Genomic DNA, 21181 nt, shown 5'->3' with positions numbered 1-21181 from the left:
TTCTACCATATTAAACAGCAGTGTGGATAGTTCACCAGAAAGAGAGAGAGAAAGAGAAAGAGAGAGAGAGAGAGAGAGAGAGAGAGAGAGAGAGAGAGAGAGAGAGAGAGAGAGAGGAAGCAAAGAGAAAAGAAAGAAAGATCACTTATATTTATTGTTCACACACTGATTATCTAAACCATGGCTACTGTAACTGAGGAAGGGAATTAAAGTTTATTTTAAGTTTAGTTTGTTTTTGTTTGAGTAGTAACAATATGATGGCTAAGAGTTTGACCCACTGTAAAGGAGAGCTGCTGTATACATAGCTCATGTATGCATGAGAGTTTTGAACCCCCTTTATGATAGCAGTATGGCTGGCTTCTGTGACTTCTTCAAACAGAGCTTTTTGTTGCCATTGCTGCCTGTCTTAAGAATTCCCACACTGTATGTGGTCAGGCACACTTCTAGCTTCCTATCTGGCCCACAACCCTGGGGCATAGCGTTGAGCATGATGCCCCTCTAGATGGCTTATATTCCCATCTGCCCTGCCTGTCATCAGACACTGCAGACCTTTCCATTTTACCAGGGCTGTGTGGGCATGTGCATTGGTCTGGCTTAAAGTGTGCTCACATCGTCTTCAATTCTGGAGGCCTGATAGTATTCTTCTAGGTACAACAGTGGGCGAGCAAGCAAGAGCTAGGGCAGACATTTAACAAACAAGGATGCTCTACACCAGTCAGTCTGTTTTTGTTTGTTTGTTTGGGTTGGTTTTTTTGTTTGTTTGTTTTGTTTTTTTTTGTTTTTTGTTTTGTTGTTGTTGGTTTTTTTGGTTTTTCGAGACAGGGTTTCTCTGTATAGCCCTGGCTGTCCTGGAACTCACTTTGTAGACCAGGCTGGCCTCGAACTCAGAAATCCACTTGCCTCTGCCTCCCAAGTGCTGGGATTAAAGGCGTGAGACACCACACCCGGCTGTCAGTCTGTTATGTTAGAGGCTATTTTCCAAGACTGTACAAATAGCAGTTCTTCTGAGAGAAGATAATGATCATATATGTTTTCTATTCTTTCATATATATATATATATATATATATGAACATGATATGTTATATATTGCATTTTATACATACAACACTATATTATTAATCTTAATATTATAATATGTAAATATAATACAATATTGTTTTATTAATACTAATAATATGACAATATTAATAATACTAATTAATGTTAATTAAATATACAATTTTAATGATATAGTATATATAATATCATAAAGTACAACATTATACTATTAATATTAATGCTATTGCAATATTAATGATTTTATTAATATCATATTAATTAAATAATTAATAGTAATGATATAATATTATATATGAAATATTATATATAATATGTAATGTTCACAGATATGTATATATATGAAAGAATAGAAAACATATATGGTCATTATCTTCTCTCAGAAGAAATGTCATTTGTGAGATAAAATAGATATCTATACACACATACACACACACACACACACACATATATGTATATATACACATATACGTATATATATAACCATGGGTATGTGACTCATGTGTATGTGCATCCACATCATGTACATAGAGGTCAGAGGATGACTTATAGGACCTGGCTCTCTCTTTGCAATATTTGGGACCTGGAGATGAAAATCAGGTCATCAAGCTTGGCAGCAAGTGCCCTCACCCACTGAGCCATCTTGCCAGCCTTTCCTGGGGCAGCCTCAAAGATGTCGTTTATGAAAAGAAGTCCTTGCCATTAAACTATTTCACATTTTTGTCTTTTTTTTTCTTTTCCATATTCAGTCTCAGTATTTTCTCTTCCCGTTTTATAATAAAAATCTCATTTTCAGTGCTTTTATGGAGAGAGGGAAGAACAGAGAAATTCATAATAGAAGCTGTTCAGTAAACATTACCTGTGTCAAGATTCCAGTTGGTGTTGGCTTGAATCCTGTAAATGTTAGTAAGAAGTTTCATTAGCTGCCTGTGGCACATTTGTTTAGGGTAGAAAGGACTGTCACGTACACTCACACTGTCATCCCTTGAAATACAAGCAAAACAGTGTTTGGGTTCAGGAATAAAAGACTGTAGGTGGCATATGGTCAGACTTGGAGAGCAAAATCAATGTGAAAATACCCAGCCAGGGAAACCATCTGCAGCACTGGAATATGATAGCTCCCACTGTGAAAGTATAGCGTGCTTGCTAATTCATGGGCTAGTCCACTATTGGTTAATGATAACCTTGTCATTAAATTTAGATTATCTCATTTTATGTTTACATGTAAAATGTGGATCAAACTCATCATCTACTTTTAATAATGAGACAAAATTTTCAAGGTCTTATGTTTTCCTATGAGATATTTTTGTTCATAAATAAGGAAAATCTACAGAAGTCAAGGAATGAGACCCCCAAATATCACCCTTCACAGATGGTAACACTGTCCTTTTCCAGGAAGGAATCGAATCTGGGGACCCTGGCACGGATGATGGCCGGTTTTACTTCCACTTGGGGGATGCCATGCAGAGGGTCGGGAACAAAGAGGTACGACTGACTGGGTTTGTGACTTTATTCCAATAGATGATCAACTAGGGGGTGGGGACTTTTACTGCTAGGAATCAGAACTCTACAAACGTTCTTAGCATAACTTATGAAGCCAATGTTCTTACAAGATCTTTGGAATTTGGATTTTACAGTTTATTTTTTTCAGATGTGTAATCTGAAAAGTGCCTCTTTTGGGGTGTGTGTGTGTATTTGTGTGTATCTGTGTTTGTGTGTGTGTCTGTGTGTGCATCTGAGTGAGTGTATCTATGTGTATAGAAAAAGATAATTGCCTTTGAAAAGTATAGTTGAAATCAAGAAATACAGAGTTCTCTAAAATTGATTTAATTTTTAAAAACATTTACATATTTAATGTTTTACTTTGGAATTTCTGCAGTAGTCATTTTTAGAACCAACTATTTGACTAATCCTTAGCATAGTGGTCTTAACGTTTAACTGTGTACTTTTCATTTTCAATTTAAGCTGAACATTTATAGCTAGGGCAGGGACAGGTACCAAATCAAACATGCATGCACACATGCATGGAAGCAGTAACTGAAACAAGTGAATTTTCTTCCTGATCATTACCTTTTTCCTGTGTACAATTGTCAGCTTGTGTAAACATGACATCAGTTGTGAGATCGTGTACCACAAATTTCTAGCCCTTTTATGACCCCCGTGATTTGCATGGCGATAAACAAGTCCTACCTCTTCCACCCTATACCACTGTAGAAATTCTTCCTCAGCTGTCTTCAGAGTCTGCAGATAAAAACACCAATACAACAGTGACCCTTTGTAACCACTGCCCTTCATATGTGACATCTAAGGACAATGCAGCTTCAAATTTCCAAATTCCATAAGAATATAAGACCCTCTGGGCGGCGGCTAGGAGCTCAGAGAAGCAGTGTGACTGCACAGTCTCCTGCAAGAACGAGTTATTCAGAGTGGCAGAGCTTTGGATGATCGACACTGTTTTCTTTCTACCTTTCTATTCGTGTGTAGCTTCCCCCTTTAACCTACCAATCATCTGACTAAAATAGAACGACACCAGAAGTGAAGAGGAGGGGAGGCGTTGCTGGCGATAGTCATTATTCTGTACCTTCCTGCTGTAAAAAGAACCCTCCTTTGGATGAGGAGGGCAAGAAGATGTCTGCCACAGTAGCCAACACTAGGGAAAAGTCTGTAATCAATTTCTGTAAATATAATTGTCACTAATTAATTTGTCTTTGAACATACCATGGTACAGGGCAAAGACAGATAAAAGAAATCTACTTTATCTCATATCTTAGATGAAAACAGCTCTTACTTCAAGGACAATGAATTCACTACTGAACACTTTTTATGAGCCTGGTGTTTAAGCCTAAGGGGCTGTTATACCAGCATAATTATCATTAATATGCAAAGAACGGCACAGTTCCTGAATTTGGAAAGTTCATAAGGATTCATGCTTACACAGAACAGAATCAAGCCCATAGATGCCCCATGTTAGTGTAACCCAATACTAAGTGTGGAGTCTGCGTCAGAGCTTACCCACTGGGAAGCAGCCGCCCTCTGCGGAGCTCATTGCTGGTCTGAGAGAGGACGCACACAACTGGGAGGCAAACGCACAGCCTCTGCCACAAAGGCTGCTGAGAAAATGGATCTCTGTGACTATTTCTGGTAGTATGGAGGAGAAAGAGGAAGACAACCCATGGCAGCCCCCGAGCAGCCAAGCTTCAGAGGCTCCATAACGAGTCCACATTGTCTTCAGCTCTGGTCTCACTCTCCACAGGCATGTTCACACATCTCCAGCCAGTCCAAGGGCACTGCATACATGCTCGCACAGCAAGCTCCCTTCTCCTCTCCGCCATTTTTCTTTGAGATGGTCTTGGGTTCCTTTATTGCCAACTCCTGAATCAAAATTGGGGTCAACCTTAGCTCCTCCCTCTTTTCCTCCCTTCCTGAGGGCAAGTTCCAAGGATCAGAATTCCTGGGCTCATTAGTAGCCCCCCTTTCTTCAGGGCATGTTAATTCCAGTTTCTCATCAGCCACCTCAGTAACTTGTAAGCACCCCACTGTTGTTTCTTACGTTAGTTACACTTTCTGTCCAGCCACCTTATTCTCAAAACATCTGTGATTCGAAATAAAACAAAGCCCCATTTCTATGCAATGTCATTTATAGTTCAACACAGGTAACTTGTAACCCAGTGTTAGACCCAAAATGTTCCAGCCACAATGTCCCAACACTCCACACAGGCCAGCCCAAGCTGCGCCTCTCAGGACAGATCTATCACACAGATTTCAGAATTAGAAGCTTTCATTGTGTGCCTCTGTGTGTGTGTGTGTGTGTGTGTGTGTGTGTGTGTGTATGTCAGTGTCTGTCGGTGACTTTGTGTATCTGCATAAAGGACACATAGCAATAATTTGACAAAAATAGAAATGGCATTGATGTAAAATACATTTAAGAAGACTAGGATGTAGCACAGTTCCTCGATTACCTGCCTAGTGTCCCTGTCCCCAGTTCCACATGATGTGGGTGTGGTAGAACATCCCATAGTACTATCGCTCTGAAAGGAAAGGCAGGAGGATCAGAAATTCAAGGTCATCTTCAGCTACACAGCAAGTCTGAGACCCACCTGGGCTTCATGGCCCTGTCTCAAAAGGAAAAAAAAAAATTAAAAAAGAGTATACATCACATTCACAAGTTTCTTATTTGACAGAATTTTTTTTTAGAAATTTTTGTTGTCATTTTATGTGTGTGGTTTTAAAAAATAATCTAGCCTAATTTGTTGAATCTATTCTATATTGTACCAATAGAAGCGATTTTTACGTTCCTTATCTATCACTGTGAGGATTTTATTTCTGATTAACATGACGGGGTGAGTGCCAATTCAAGGCTGTTGTTGAGTGCATGGTGCTTACTGCGCCTCAGTCCACACAGGCACAGAACTGTGACCAGGCTGCACAGACTGTGACCAGGTACCCTAAGAACCCACCTCGCCCCAGCACGCAGCAACGCACAGCCCAGATGTAAGACCCTGGAGGCTGCAGCAGGAGCTACACTGCCTGCTGGTTGGGTTGTCCTATAATTACTATTTTACACACTATTCCGTCAATATGGCTAGTCTTTCCAATGAATTACTAATGATTCAAAAATTAATGAACTACCAGACTTTAAAAAGACAAAAAGAATCATATGTTATAATTAATGGTGTTCAGCTAAATAGCAGAAGGTTCAGGAAATAAAGTCTTAAATTCAAATTGGCTAACACCATAATGATCAAATTATTTCAAAGATGGGTCTTTTTTCTTTTCTTTTTCTTTCTTTCTTTTTTTCCCCCTGACATCAGTTGGCCATTTTAACTTTCTGCGCTTTAAAAAAACTCTGGACCCAACTTACATGTTTTTCAAGGAAAATATATAAGAAGTATTAGTATGTATGCTGTTTGAGATTTTAATGAGAAAGATAATTAAGAATTTTTTAATGGTTTCAAGAAATATTACAAAAAGAGAAAGAGTGTGTAGCTGGTTTTGAGGGGCCTTGAATTCTAGTTCCAAGAATGGAGGCATTATAACTCTCATTTTCAGCAGTTTACAGAAGGGAGAGATCCGGGCTGCTAGAAAGCTCTGGTGAGGTCATTTATGTCAAAGGCCAATTGTGGAGTGCTGTGGAAAATAAGAGGGCCATCTACACACCCTTTACTGTCCTGAGCAAGAAAAATTTGCAGCATGATTGTTAAACACTTTCAAAGGTTAATAATTTCATACATTAAGCTATGAGTTTATTTACTGCCAAGTGTTTTTCATAATAAAATTTAAAGAAGCTGGTATTTTCTATGTTTAAATTATTATATCTGGAGTTTTACAAAGAAAGTATTTAAGTTAACATGAAATTCTCTTTATTGATCAAGACATATTCATTCAATCAGGTGTGATAGCACATGCCTATAATCTCCCCAGACAGGAAGCCAAGGCAGGAGGATTGCACGTTGGAGGTTACCCTGACCTATAGAAGGAGACACTGTATATGACATGGGGAGGGCTGCACAGTTTTTCAAAATCAGTTCTCAAAAGAGCAATTGGTAGATTAGACCTAGCAGTGGAAGAGATGACACTCAGTGTGCTACTAAAAAACTCTTCTCTCCAAAGACAATGGGCATGTAGGGCAGGCAGCATGAGAGCAGGGCCACCTATGGGCATATGGTGTATCCTCGTTTGGACCAGCCATATGGAAGATAGCCCCCCATCCCCCCAAAAAGCTAGTCTTAATGCCAGTCGTATTATGAGAGCCAACGTGAAGCCATGAGTGTTGTCCCTTATTGCAGAAAATGTACACACTCCATGAACAAAAGTTTTCTGTTAAAAAGCCTGCTATACTGTACAATGTATATCATAGCTGTAACTGCCATGCTATTTATTGCCAGCTCAGAATAATATTTCCTTTTTATCTGTTCTGTCATCGTGGAAAATCAAAGAAAGTTACTAGGAAAATAAATTTACTCTTGGTTGGTTTTTGCAGCCTGTTTCAGTAAATAGTGAATGTATTTGAAATTGTTTAAATCACAATCCACTCCTTTTAGAGAAAATATAAACATGGAACTCACAAAATGAAAGCTAAGTACAAGCATGACCTCCTTTGGTGTCTAACACTGTGTGTATACACAACAAATTACGTTTTAAACTGGCTTAGATGTGTGGAAACCAAACTAGGTGAGGCATGGGTCCAGAGAAAGACCTCCATGGGGATACCCCCACCCGAGTCATGCATGAGATAGCATGCACCCAAAGAATCATGAGAGACCATCTTGATGCAAACATACGAGGTAGTTTAATGATGGAGCTCCGGGCTGACATGTATCTCACACAGGAGACAGAGGTGTCGACCACGAGGCTCAAAAGTTAGGGGTTTATATAGGAAAAGAGTGGGGGTAGGGGAAGAATTGGCATGGCTTCACACAATTGGACAGTTTAAACATCAGCAAACTGTACGTGCAGATCAAGATAACAGCAGAGCATCTGGTTAACATTTAACCCATGTCAGAAGGGCAGGAGATAGGGAGGCGCCAGTCCAGTCCGGACATTCTTGTATGTCTTCCCTATCTTTATGGCTAGTTGGTTCCTGGGATGACTTTATAGCCTTTGTTCTTTGCTCTGGGCCCAAAAAGCCCTCCTAACTTGCAAGCTGTATGAGTCATGGGCCTTGAATTTTAATTTTCTTTCACCAGAACCACAGAGCTGGTGGCCTGAGAGTGAAGATAAATACTAGCATTCACTTATCCCAACAGCTTACAGAAGCTCAGTTAAAAACCAGAAGTTTCACCAGCTATCATCAGGGAAGATCTTGATTTAATTATCTCAAGGTACAGTTAGTCGCTGAATTAACAAAGGTCATAGTTGTTTGAGGCTTTTCAGATCTGTAGGGTGTGAACTCAGTCTGCATTCAATAGAAATGACACTTCAAATTTTGACTTTTGAGCTCTGTGCTGCTGGGCAGTGATGCTGATCTGTGGCCCTGTCAGACATACATCACAGGGGGAACCAGAGGGCCCTCTGCAAGAGCGCTGATGCTGAAGACAGATGTGCTGTGCCTTAGGGGAAGTAGATTTTCACTGTAGAATATTTACAATGGGTCTGCATGGTGGCCAGGCTACATCTCAAGGAACATCTGTACTAGCTTATGTGATGTCCTTCAATTTTGAAACAAAAATGTTTTCTGGAAAAGAGCAATATGAAGCAGCCTTTCTATTCTTTCAGGCATATAAGTGGTATGAACTTGGGCACAAGAGAGGACATTTTGCCTCTGTCTGGCAGCGTTCCCTCTACAATGTGAATGGTCTGAAGGCTCAGCCGTGGTGGACACCCAGGGAGACTGGCTACACAGAGCTAGTGAAGGTGAGTGTTAACTTCCACAGCAACCCATCCAACCTACTGAAACCACAGGTGAGGAAGGAATGTTAAGAGAAAAGGTATTTTATTTCTAGTAAGAAAATCTTCTAACTGAAGCCTTCTGACCCTTGCTACCCTCATCTGTCCATTTCTGTCTTTCCAATGCTAGCTCATTATGTTCTGAGCACTCACAGACCTTTCCTAACCTTAAACTCCAAAATCCTGCCACTGTCCTTCCCAATACAGCACAGTCATCTTCATCACAGCAATAGCCCGTTTCTGGTACCAATGTCTGCCTATTTTGCCTTTGTTGGCTGTGATAAAACACTGACCAAAAAACAACTTGGGGAGGAAAGAGTTATTTCAACTTATAGGTTGTAGTCCATCAACAAGGGAAGCCAGGGCAGGAGCTCAAGGCGGGAACCTGGAGGCAGAAACTAAAGCAGAGACCACAGAGCAGTGCTGCTGGCTGCACTGCTCCTCATTCTCGGACTGCCTGTCCAGGGTGGCACTGTCCATAGTCAGCTAGATCCCCTTCATAAATCATTAATCAAAGATAATAATAATAATAATGTCACCCATCAATCTGCTCATGGGCGCAAATCTTCAATTATGGATTCCTCTTTCCAAGTGACTCTAACTCAGAGTTTTGACAAAAAATAGCCCTTGGGATATTAGATGACAAGGAAGGAACTTTGTGTGGATTAACAGTTCTCAGACTTCTCAGTCTTGGTACCCTTTGTATTCTTAAAAATTGTTGAGCTTTGTGGGGATTTTTCTTTGGGTGGGAAGTGGGGCTATTCCTTTCTATAGAATAATCACAAGGCAAAATTGAAATATTTCAGGTCTATGTATTAATTCTTTAAAAGTAACCTCATTATATGGCAATACAAATGATTATATTTTCATATGGAATGATCTTCATTTAGATGTAGAATCATTTTCATATAGAATCAAAATAGAAAATGTAATGAGATTGAAATTATGACATTTTCTAGAGTGGTGTTGTTAGAGATCACACAACCCTTGGAAATTCCTCTATGTGCCTGAGCCCAAGTGAACATGCAAAAAGGTACATGTTCCTCTGTATTATCTACAAAATCGTTTGGGCCTTTCAAATTCCTGACGGGTTCAGCATCTCAGGTATTGCTGGACTGAATTTTGAGAACTTTTAGATTTGAGGCTACAGAACAAGAAAGCAGTTATAAATATTTTATAAACGATAACAACTGGAAAACAGAAGCAAAGTTCTTCTAACAACTTAAGAGCTATAAAACACGGGAATGTTTTACATCAGGAGATTGAATCTAAATGCAAAGATTCTGTGTGATTTTGTTAGCAATTGGCGAGCTTATGTTTGCTTAAAGTAAATGTGTTCTTAGGCTCATTAATAAAATGGGACTGGGTTGTTGATTTACTAACAATTTGTTTTACATTTCAAATGGGAAAGATGTGTGTCATTGGTCAGATGGCCTTCATCAGTTTGTAGATGATGGTACTTTCTGGTTTTCCAATAACTATGGATCTTTTGTAGGAGGAAACAGACAGGGTGACAAATATTGCTAATTCTAGAATCTGGATGATGGGCGTGGAGAAGCTCCATGCCCCTTTCCTTTTACTGTTGCATGTATGTTTTAAATTAATCACTGGTTTTGTTTTGTTTTGCTTTGCTTTGTTTTTTCTTGTTGTTTTTTCAAGACAGGGTTTCTCTGTCTATCCCTGGAGCTTGCTCTGTAGAACTTGAACTCAGAGATCTGACTGCTAGTCACATGTTTGTAGAAAAAACACCTGGAACAAAATGTCTTTAAGATCTCCTAGACTTTATTGATGCCTCTGGTCTGCCTAGGAGGAAGAGCTACAATACTCTTCCAATGTACTTAGGAGACAGGCCTTATTTGATGGTTTGTTCTTATTTCATATAACTGCATAGCTTATAATCATGTTCTCCAGTGTTAAAGCCAGCTTCCCTTCCTCATGCTTTAAACACTTGGTCAGTCAGAAAAAAGTCTGGCCATGCCACGGGAGGCTTTAAGAGGCCCCACCCCTGAGCAGGAAGAGCACAGGAACATCTCTGTGAATCCTCAGCTCTTGGTGCTGTCTCCCATTTGTTTCCTCATCAAACTCCATCTTCCCCCCCGAGCACTCACTGAGCTCTGCAGATCTCCTGTATCATTCACACGTCCCGGACTCTGAAAGTTGGGGGACCTGCTGGAGATTTCAAGTGACAGAAATAAAACTCAAAGATTGCTTTAACATCAGGGAGCCTGGTTGATTGCCATAGCTGAAAGCCTGGCATTAGAACAGATGTCTCGGGGAGGGGGGGGGGGAGAGCAGCAGTTAGGAAGATGGTTTCTTGGCCCCTACCCTTCCTCCTTGCTCAGCTCTGTCCTCAGTGTGAGATAGTTGGCAGCAGCACTCGGACTGGAGCTGAGAAGAGTAAAAGCACCATTGGGCCACCACACAAACACTAGAGACTTCTGGGAAGAGCCGTTCCTGTTGGTAACAACATGGCAGATGGGCACTCCCCGGACAAGGCAGCATGAGACACAGAGTAGCTAGCTTCCTGGCTTCCAGGAGAAGCTTTACCCAGAGCACTGGTCTGTCCTTCCAGTCTGACTGAGCTACTGTGAAGGGCAAAGACATGTGAAGTTGTCCCAAATCCCCAATAAATACATCCAGAGGACTTCTTCTGAAATGAGTGGCTTATCTGGGGGAGATGGGCACCCTAACAGAGCCCGGGTATATCTAGGAAGGTAGCCTACAGAGTTGGATACCCTTGTCTGTTGGCATACACTTGCACCCAAATATTTTTTCTCTGTTCTTTTCTTTCATTTTTGCCATTAATTTTTAAAGCTATTTTCACTGTTTTGGGTTTATCTTCTATGAAAATATTGACTAAAGCTATACTACCAAAACACTTACCCCTCTGAACGTTATCATTCCCTATGAAGACTTGCGTACCATGTAAACCCGTTTCCTATACCTTTCTAACTTGATGGTTTTAGCCAGGGTCTTGGTTTATTTCTGATGTTATAACAAAATCCCACAAACAGAATGTCTTGGAGGCAACACAGACCTAGTTTTCAAGATTCTGTATCTGAGAGAATGCGGGACGTGGCATTCACTCTGCTTGGGTACTGAAGATTTCATAAGTAGAAATGCTCAATAAACATTGGTTATTAGTACTATGGTGGTTGTAATCATAATTATGTGATTCTGAGCATCTCTAAAAGCAACTATAAAGTTATTTTGAAGTATCCTCTATTATTGGAATAATAATGTAATAATTAACATCCATTAAATGCTGCCTACCAACCATCAATGTGCTGAGCACTTTTATGTAATATTTCTAATCTAATTTTTATAGCAGCTCTAAAAGATTATTACTGACACGTATATGAATGACATAAGGCTGAGAGAAGTTAAGACGCTTGCCTAAGTTCTCATCTCTAGTGGTGGCAGAACTGAGATTTGAATCCACGTAAGTCCATGTCCTCCCGTGAGCCCTATGATGGTCTTCAGAAGCGTTGACCTTTGCTCTCAGGTCACATGATCTTCTTTTGCTAGTTCAGTACTCATTTCATAATCACATGTAACTGACCTTCCGAGGTTTACCACTTGATCTGTTTCAAGCTCAGCTCTTTCTTTAAAGAAGGAATGTAGAGCTTGGGTGTTAGTCCAGCAGCATAGAATCTCAGCATGGGTGACGTCTCGTAGCTCAGTTCGATGTGAAACTATTTCACCTTGCTACCTTAGCTTGCAGAAATATGAATATCATAAATGGAGTGACCTTTTAAAATGAAAACAGTTTTAAAGTGCTGCCAGTGACGACTAGTCTAAGGAATAACATCACTCTTCAGTCGCCAAACAAGCATCAAGATGATCTGCCATATCCCGAGTCACCCAGCCATTGATATCTGGAAATAGAAATCTTCCAGATATGGTGGCTGTCACATTTGACCAAAATGCTTCCAAAATAATTTCTTAGAGTGTCTCTAAGTCCTTTGAGTGACTTGCCTTTAACTGCCTGTCTTCAGTCAGGCTCCTCAGTGCTCAGAGACAGAGGAACATTTTCTTGCTGGTTGAGATGAAGTGAAGGGAAGTGCAGCCCTGAGTTACAGCCCCATTTTGTTGACTCGTCGACCCTTACTGTGGAGCCTATATATAATTCAGGAGCTCTGACACTGGGTTTATAAACCTAGATGGAAGAAGCAAAGAAAGTGTTAACAACAGTATTTTCTATTTGGGATACATTTCCATTAAAGTTGGCAGGTTGTTGCATATTGTTCAGAAATATCAGAGTGCCAAATTCCTGAGAGACATTTAGCTTAAAAATTTATATAAAAATGGACTAATAATCCCTTTGGTAGGTTGAAAATAGAAAACATTACTTGTACCCCATTCTCTGAGATTAGCAGCTTGTTGAGATTAGCAGTTTGATCATGGCCAGTTTAGATGTAAACACCCATGAATAGAAGTTATATTAGCACATTCCAAACCCAGCAGCCAAGAGCAGCTGAAGCTGTAGGTTAAAATAACCCTCTGTCACCCCCCCCCCAACACACCACACACACACACACACACACACACACACACACACACACACACACACCTCCTTGCATTCAGCACTAGGAAAAACAAAAACAAAAAACCTCTTGCATTCCTCTCTGAGCTTCAACAAACAGCACTTGGGGGAAGTTTGCTTTTCTTCCCAGTGTGGTTTTATCTCAGTTGGAGAAGTTCCTGGGAGCACTGTGCTGTTCCAAAGAGCACTGTGCCATTCCCGGGAACACTGTGCCATTCCCAGGAGCACTGTGCCACCCCCAGGAGAGCACTGTGCCGTTCCCGGGGCATTGTGCCATTCCTGAGAGCACTGTGCCCTTTCCGGGAGCACTGTGCCGTTCCCGGGAGCACTGTGCAGTTCCCAGGAGCACTGTATTGTTCCCAGGAGCACTGTGCCAGTGGTGTGACCCAGCGCACAGGAATGATTATAGTGAAACTCAGTCCTGTTCCATTCGATGTTGCTCTTTTAAAGTACTCCATCATGAATGAATGACCTCACCTGGGCAGAACAAGGAATTACACAGTAATTATTATGTTAGGGCTCCCACATTTCTCTCTCCGTGATTAAATATTTGAACAGTCTCAAGGAGCTTGAACTTGCTTTGAAAGGAAATGGATTTAGGAAGGAAAAAAAGAATGTCAGATTTAGTGTGGAATTAAGGCACAAATGAAGAGGATTAGCAGTTTTACATATAAGTGAAGGCTGCAATGTGGAGGAGCAACAAAAGCAATTCCTTAAGCTTTGCATATGAGTGTAATCTTACTGTTTTAAGGCACACTTCTAACCTTTTGGACCACGGTGATATCTTCACTAAAAATGGCAGTAGAACAAAGATGAGGTGAATGACTGAGAGCCATGTGCTTTGTAGGACAAAGTGAGCCTTGTAGGAGGAGACCCCCTGTTAGAGACAGAGAAATGTTTGGTCTTTGGCACTCCAGAGAAGTAACTGCATTCAGCCAAGACTGCTTTATCTCTAAATTCAAAATAACTACTCCTTTCTTGCAAGGTTTGGTTGAGACTCAAAACATAAAACAAGGAAACCCACGGCCTAGAATGTCCCTAGTGCAGTTTAGATGCCCCTCTGTCCTAAGACTAACTGGAGCTGTACACCAAAAAGGCCAACCTGCAAAAGTCACAGAGGGCTAGGCTCAACCACAGCTAACACCCCAGCTAAAGAGCCAACTAAGGATGAGGTACAGAGAGATCTCATCTACACGCATTGGGAAGAAGAACGGAAAAAGGGTCTGGGGTCTCCAGGTTTTATCCTTGGGGTGCTGACATGAGCTTAGGTAGATGTTTATTGAGTGACTTACATACCTATGTGTAGATGTAAGCGGTGGCCCAGTGTAAAGCAAACTCCCTGCCTTTTATCCTGCCTTCAGTTGCCTTCAAGGCCGAAGTGGGCAGTCTTTTCAGCTAAAGCTGCTTCCAATGGCCCCTTTAAGATCATCATATTTAAACCAAGTCTGGCAACGAAAAAAATATTGATTGCATCACCTTTGGGTTATTTTAAACCAAAAGGCAACATTTCTTTCACAAAGTAAAGTGAGTTTTCAGTATTTGTCAACATGGGGAGAATAGCTTTATGAGGGGGAAAAAGTGCATTTGAGGAACGCAGTGCAGCGTTTATGTTTCAGAATGATTGTCTATGGTTCCTATTTCATTTTAGGCTTAAAAATGCCTAAGCCAGAAGTTCATGCTCTATGGCTTGATATACATATGTAAAGATCAATATCTTGAATGTACATATGCCCATGCATATGTTCGGATGTCTCATTTACCCTCGAAGTCCCTATAGCCCTCTGTCAAATACAAAGGCCCAAAGACTAAACTCCATACCAGTATAGCTGCGATCCTGAGGCCTAACAAGAGCCTGCCTGGCAAACCAGCCTCACTAAAGTAACCAGCCAATGAGAGCAGCTCAGTATAAATTAGGCTTGCAGAAGACCACACTCCCATGTTCAGCAATAATCTAGAACACTTGGCAGTGAGTGACATCTGTAATATTAGCCCTAATCACAGAGATCTGATTCACAAATAACACCTTTCCTGGGTTTTGTCTATAGTTCTAACAACCAGAAAAAGCCAAGAAGGCACGTCTAACTTAGCCCTAGCAGACACCCTCCTTGTCAGATGTTTCCCAGTTGTCCCTTGACTCCTCACCCCACCCCCACCTTGCCTAAATAGTTCCACTTCAGGCTAAGCCTGACTCCCTCCAAGCTCAGAATAAATGGCTTCTGTTGTTCTTATTTGACTGGTCTTGTTTTATTTTCACAATAAGAAATGATAGCTATTTTTCTTTCATCTTTATATTCAAGCTTGGAAAAACAGAGCTGGTCAGAATGCATCAGGGCTAGCAAGAAATTTTTCCTTTGATCTGCAGAGGTTTTATTAAAATTACTGCACAGAGAATTTGCTCTGAGACTCTACTCGGTGTGGCCTGTGCTCTGCTCTACTTGCTCAGCTGTGCCCCACCCCCACTAAGAGGGGGGCAATGCCTCCGTGTTACTGCTGTTTCTAAAGCCTAGCACATTACCATGCCAAGGTTTAAGACAACTGATTTTATCTCTAAAAAGGTAGATAACTCCTGAAATAAGATAAAATGATCACTATTTCCAAAAGAAGATATGTAATTCCTAGTATAAACCCTAGAATTATTCCTAGGACATTAACTAAGATTGGATATATGTATTTATGCACTATGGGGGTCAGTCCATTCTAATTCCATGCTGTTGCCTACACATTCCTTTGACCACATCCCTTCATTTAGTTTACTACCAGTTCTTGTTGAGGTCCTTGGTATCACTAGAACATTCTCAACTGCTTATATGCAATCTCAGGGTTTTATTTCAAACTACTAGTCAGCAATCATCAGAGCATCTCACTTAGATGATCCTGAGCCCTATGAGTTCCTGTATTATGTTTCTCTGCAGATTAAAACCATAATTCTTTATTGCTTCTAGAGAGGGATCTCATTATGTACACTAGTCTGGCCTGGAACTCAGAAACCTTCCTGCTTCTACCTCTGCAGTCATGGGACTGAACGTGCATTGGCACACACTGCAAAATATAATCTTTCTCCCCCTTCTCCATTGCTTTTATTTGTATGAATTTACTCATCTTCTTGTTGATAGAGAATTATTGAGGACCTTCCATCTTCTATTCCCTTTCTTAGCTAGAGCATGTTCCCTACTTGGACATGTTCTTCTGTGATAGCTGAATCATCTCTCTCTCCCCAATCCTTGTCTTGAAGTGCCAACCAATAGCACCTCACAACGTGATGATAATTGAAGATAGGACCTTTGCAAAGGTGAGTAAATTAAAAGCAAGCCACTGAGGAGAACCCTTTCCCAGTCTACCTGGAGCCCTTCTCAGAGCATGGGATTTAAACCCATAGAACCCAGAGATGCACTCCTTCAGAAGACAGGCCATGTGGGGCTCCAATGAGAAGATAGAATAGAAGGTTTCCATGTGGCTTTTCAAGAGGCCTTTAGTATTAATTGCCCCTTCCTATACCCCTCTCAGAGACTTTTTGAAGGAAGCATTTAAAATGAGGAACCTAGGGTAACTGATTAAGTAATTTAAGTAACTTACCCAGAATCACACTGATAGGGGGCGGAATCATATGTGCAAAGTAAGCAGTCTATCTGAGAAACAGAAGGAGAGGGAGGAGAAGGAAGAGAAGAGGATAGGGAGGAGGGCAAAGAAGGGGAGAGGAGGGAAAAGAGGAAGGGGGAGGAGGGGAAAGAGAAGGGGGAGGAGGTAGAGGTCAAAAAGGCATCAGGTGCCCAAGAGTAACAGTAAAACAGCTTAAGGCAGGGATGCTTTTAAAGTTATAAAAAGACATTGGTCTTAGCGACGATTTTGTGGAATGACTTAAAAATCACAAACCCCCCAAAGCAAAAAATAGACCAGTGGAGTTGATCTAACTTCTGCATGTGGATGCAATCTATAAAGTGAAAAGATGACCTACAGAATTCGAGAACATATTTGCAAAGTAAACATAAAATTAAGATTTCATATCTAAAATATATGAGGACGTGTGCACCTCAAAGGCAAATTTCTGACTTAAAATGGCTAGGGCATTCTACAGAATATGAACAAATGACCAATGGATGTGTGAAAAATGGCCAAGGAAATACAAGTCGAAACCATGGTTTTGCACCTTATAAAGAGGAGAACGTAAGTATTAATAAGGATGTGGAGGAAAGACCTCCCAGGCATGGACAGTGGGAATATAAATTATCCATTATGCAAAATAGTGGGAGACTTCTTCACTAAACAATTAGCAGCGCTATAATTTGGTCCAGCAATCACGTTTTTGGGGATATGTATATATACATATGTATATTTATATATATATATATATCTATAGATATAGATATAGATAGATATTCTTTACAAAGCAGGTAAATCAAAATATAAAATATCATATATAACATATAATATAGATATATATAATTCTATAATATAGAATATATATAATATATCTATGGAAAATGATATCAAATTGTGAGCTCCCCCAAGTCCTACCCCAATCCATTTTAACATTATTCATAATATTCCAATCCATGACAATGCTCTGTGTACCCACCAGCAGGAACATGGATAAAGAGCATAGTACATATGCCCAAGAAGATGCTACATGGCCTTTAGAAAAGGAGCCATTTTCATTTGCAACAACATCTGGCTCTGAAGGATATAAGTCAGACCTAGAAAGATAAATTCTGGGTGACATTACATGTATGTGAAATCTGACAGAGTCAAAGCTGTAGTAGTCAAGAGTGGCACAGTGGCACAGAGTGGCACATGAGTTAAAGGGTGGAGAGAATGGGGGATGTTGGCCCGGATGGCGTGAACTCTGAGTTACAAGAGGAGCAACTTATAGCGGTAGCCTGCAGCGTGGGGATGATGGATGTAGTTATGAATCTGAGTGTGGACATCATAATCTTCACAAAATACACAAATAAAAACTGTCATACTGGACACACTGATCTACCTAGGCTTTGTCGATGGAGTATGGCAAGATAAAGGTGAGAGTCTGATCATGCTGGAGAAGAAGACAAACTGTAGAAGGCAGTGATGAGTAGCCTTTAAACAGGGCTAATGCAGCACTCATTGTACATAGGCTAAGCTTTGAGCAAGGGTAAGCACACCCTGGATGGTCTTCGACATGTAGTTTTACTGGTGTATGTTCTCTCAAGAGCACTAGTCTGGGAATAATGGACTGATCAATAGTGGGCCCAGGTCAAGCAAGGTCACGGAGCCTGGACAGCAGTTGGTATGAAAAGCCCCAAACAGGTGGCTTGTGTTATTATTACCTTGGAAAAGGAGAAACAAATTATATGAGGATTTTTTTTTAATGAAATGTAGAATTCTGCACCCAAAATGCCTGAGGATAGAAATGTTTCAGAGTGGCCTTTTAGGGGTTATTGTAAAGATGTCTTGGGGATATGAGCTGGTAAGAGCACAAAGTTCATTTCTGTTTCAGATGCACTTTTTAGCCATAGGCTGAAAGTAACTTTTTACACTATTTTGCATAATTTTGCACATGAAATAGGTTTTGTGGTATGTTGTTTTCTAACTGTCACTGCTCATAAAGTTCCTGGATTTGAAGGGTTTGGGTTTTCAGGTGTTTGGTGTAGGCACATTCAACCTGTGCCATCAAGGGATCATGTTGTAACTTTTTTCCAAAGACAATAAAGGCATGTGTTAGAAAACTAAGTCTCCAACAGGGAGAGAATGTCTACCAGCTCTGCAAGAAATGCAGTGTGATCTCACAACTCAAGGATGAGTGATACTTCATTGTCATAATATTATAAAATCGGAATGTGAATTTACTCAGGTGTGTGATAGACTTGGGAAGTTAGCGATCACCAAGATGAAAAAGAGAAAGCCATCAAATTTTAAGTTGCTAACCATCCCTCCTAGGTGAGTGATAGTGTCTATAGTTCATAGTCAAGAATAGTAATATACACATCTTATTTAGATAGAAGCAGGCAGAGAAACATTTAAAAGAATGAGCTGTGAGTGGGGTTATGGTTAGAGAAGAGTGGGTAGAGACCACTGTGTTCATTATAAGACCTGTCATAATGGTTACGTATTAAACACAGACTTCTTTTTCATTAAGAGAAAAGTTAGAAAAGAGACTGGTGAAAGTGAGTTTGGCTTTAGTTTGTCCTCAAAAGAACAATATTTTTGAGGTGGGGGGGAGTCCCAGGTATATAACCCATGGTTCTTGCCACTGGCTTAAAACAAAAAAAATTTTAAAAAAAATACAAAAGCCTTCGCAGAGCTCAAGATTGAAGGGCTGTAAGGAAAAAGACTTAAAAACAATTGGATGTTGGAAAGGCCTGTCAGGTTGGTGGATCAGGCAGAGGGGCGGATGAGGAAGCCACTGTGACAGGCCAGGGTCTCGGTGGAGGTAAAGCTGGCACACTCTATCACAAGTACTTGGATTCGAAGTCTGTTTGTAGATAATGAGAGAGATGGATACAGCTGAGCTTTACAGGCAAGTGTGGGCAGCCATTGATGGGCCATGTAGCTCTGGAATGGCAGTCCTCTGGACTTAGAAATCCATGTAGCCACCAGAAGCAACATCCATCTAAAGGCACTGACTTCCTAGAAACTGGCCCAGATATTCAGATGGCTTAATCTCTCTTTCTGGTCTTATCAAATGGATGCATTAAGGACCAAAGAGATCCAATTTCAAATGAAGGTTTGAAAAATGTGTAGGCGTTGCTCACTCTGTGTCCAGGTTGCTGTTATCATTTTTAAAAGGGCATTCAATGCATCTCAGACAACTGTGGAGAACATGCATATTATTTCTGTTACCCTCTTACTTTGCATTCCTACCCACCCACCCAGACAGACAGACAGACAATCAGACAGACACATTCTGCTGGAGTCTGGACGCTGTGTCCCTGCCATGTCCTTGTGTTGAGTCCCTGACTCCCATGATGAAGGCAGTCAGATGTGGGACTTTTGAGAGGAGACTGGCTCATTAGGCTGGGCGCTTACGACTCTCATGTCTTCCCCATGCAATGCTTGTGAGTTGTTAGGGGAAAGCACCAAAGTAAAACAGCTCTTCGACAGACACCAGAGCTTCCAATTTCTTGATCTGGGTCATAAGTGGCTAGAAATTTGTTCATAAGCCACCCACCCAGTCAGTGCCATGGGCCATACTAGCTAAGCACACACACACACTCACAGTGTAATTAAGTTTGAATTTTGTATAATTTATTTATTTTTTAACATATAGTTAAAAAATATTCTCAGGCCCTTCCCATGGTTCTTCCTAATGCTCTGTTATATCATTCCAAAGATGAGACATCCCAGAGTCATTAGTGTGGTTAAAAGATGTTTCCATCAAAACTTACATGGTTGTGCTTAGTGTATACCTGAGTTTACCTTTGTCTGCACCAGGCTTACCTGTGTCATCTTGTGATTCACTCAGTTCTGACACTTGTCATGGGTGGGAGCTGACCTGAGCATGCCTGTGTGAACCCCAATTTGTGAGAACTCGGGGGGAATCACTCTAATGCCCACCGCAGTATATAGTCTCTGGGCCAAGGTGTGACTCTCTTTCTTTCCATGGATACCTTAGGAATGGTTGAGGAGGGGATAGAAGAGTGGCTTTCTGTTGCTAAATCTGCTGGCCACAGGCCTGTGGGCTGTGGGCTTAATAACCACTCCCAAGAGTCATTTTGTGTTTCCTGAGGAGAAATGCTACCCCCTAGAGCAACAGTACAGATCCTTCCAGCCATCAATTTCTATGACAGAGTATTGAACTCAAAAGAGAAAAATAACAAGTTGATGGTTTACTATGGACATAAATAGAAATCTCTGTAGCTCTTGGTTAGTCATGGTAGTCTACAAAGGAACACAATCAAAAGAATATGCATAAGCTTAGAACATGATTGGTTAGAAGACCAGAGCCTGGTTAGTTTCAAAGTGGCTGGAGGGCCGAGGAAAGCAATAGGCCTGCTCAGTGCTAGAAGCTGAAAGATGCAGCTGTCCTGGGAGGCTATGGGTCTCAGTCCTGAGTCAGATTGCTAGGGAAATAAAGTCAAAGGCTGGAGTTGGATGTCCTCTGACAGTGGTGGCAGCAGAAAGTCTCAGATACTAAACAGGGATTAGTTTCAGAAAGAAAGAAAGAAAGAAAGAAAGAAAGAAAGAAAGAAAGAAAGAAAGAAAGAAAGAAAGAAAGACAG

The 21181-nt window shown here is 40.8% G+C and overlaps 1 protein-coding gene across 15 annotated transcripts in view; it reads left to right on the top strand.

Annotated features, from left to right (window-relative positions):
- Asph (aspartate beta-hydroxylase) overlaps positions 1-21181 on the top strand; it is a 205420-nt gene that overhangs the window by 144983 nt on the left and 39256 nt on the right. For all 15 annotated transcript variants that reach the window (XM_021161304.2, XM_029476172.1, XM_021161305.2 and 12 more), the window contains 2 exons: positions 2453-2542; positions 8273-8410. In XM_021161304.2, the coding sequence (XP_021016963.1) occupies positions 2453-2542; positions 8273-8410 (228 nt within the window). The remainder of the gene's footprint in view (positions 1-2452; positions 2543-8272; positions 8411-21181) is intronic.

Source organism: Mus caroli, chromosome 4 (genome assembly GCF_900094665.2).
Source record: "Mus caroli chromosome 4, CAROLI_EIJ_v1.1, whole genome shotgun sequence".
Lineage (NCBI taxonomy): Eukaryota > Metazoa > Chordata > Mammalia > Rodentia > Muridae > Mus > Mus caroli.
This window is presented reverse-complemented; position numbering and strand designations above follow the sequence as displayed.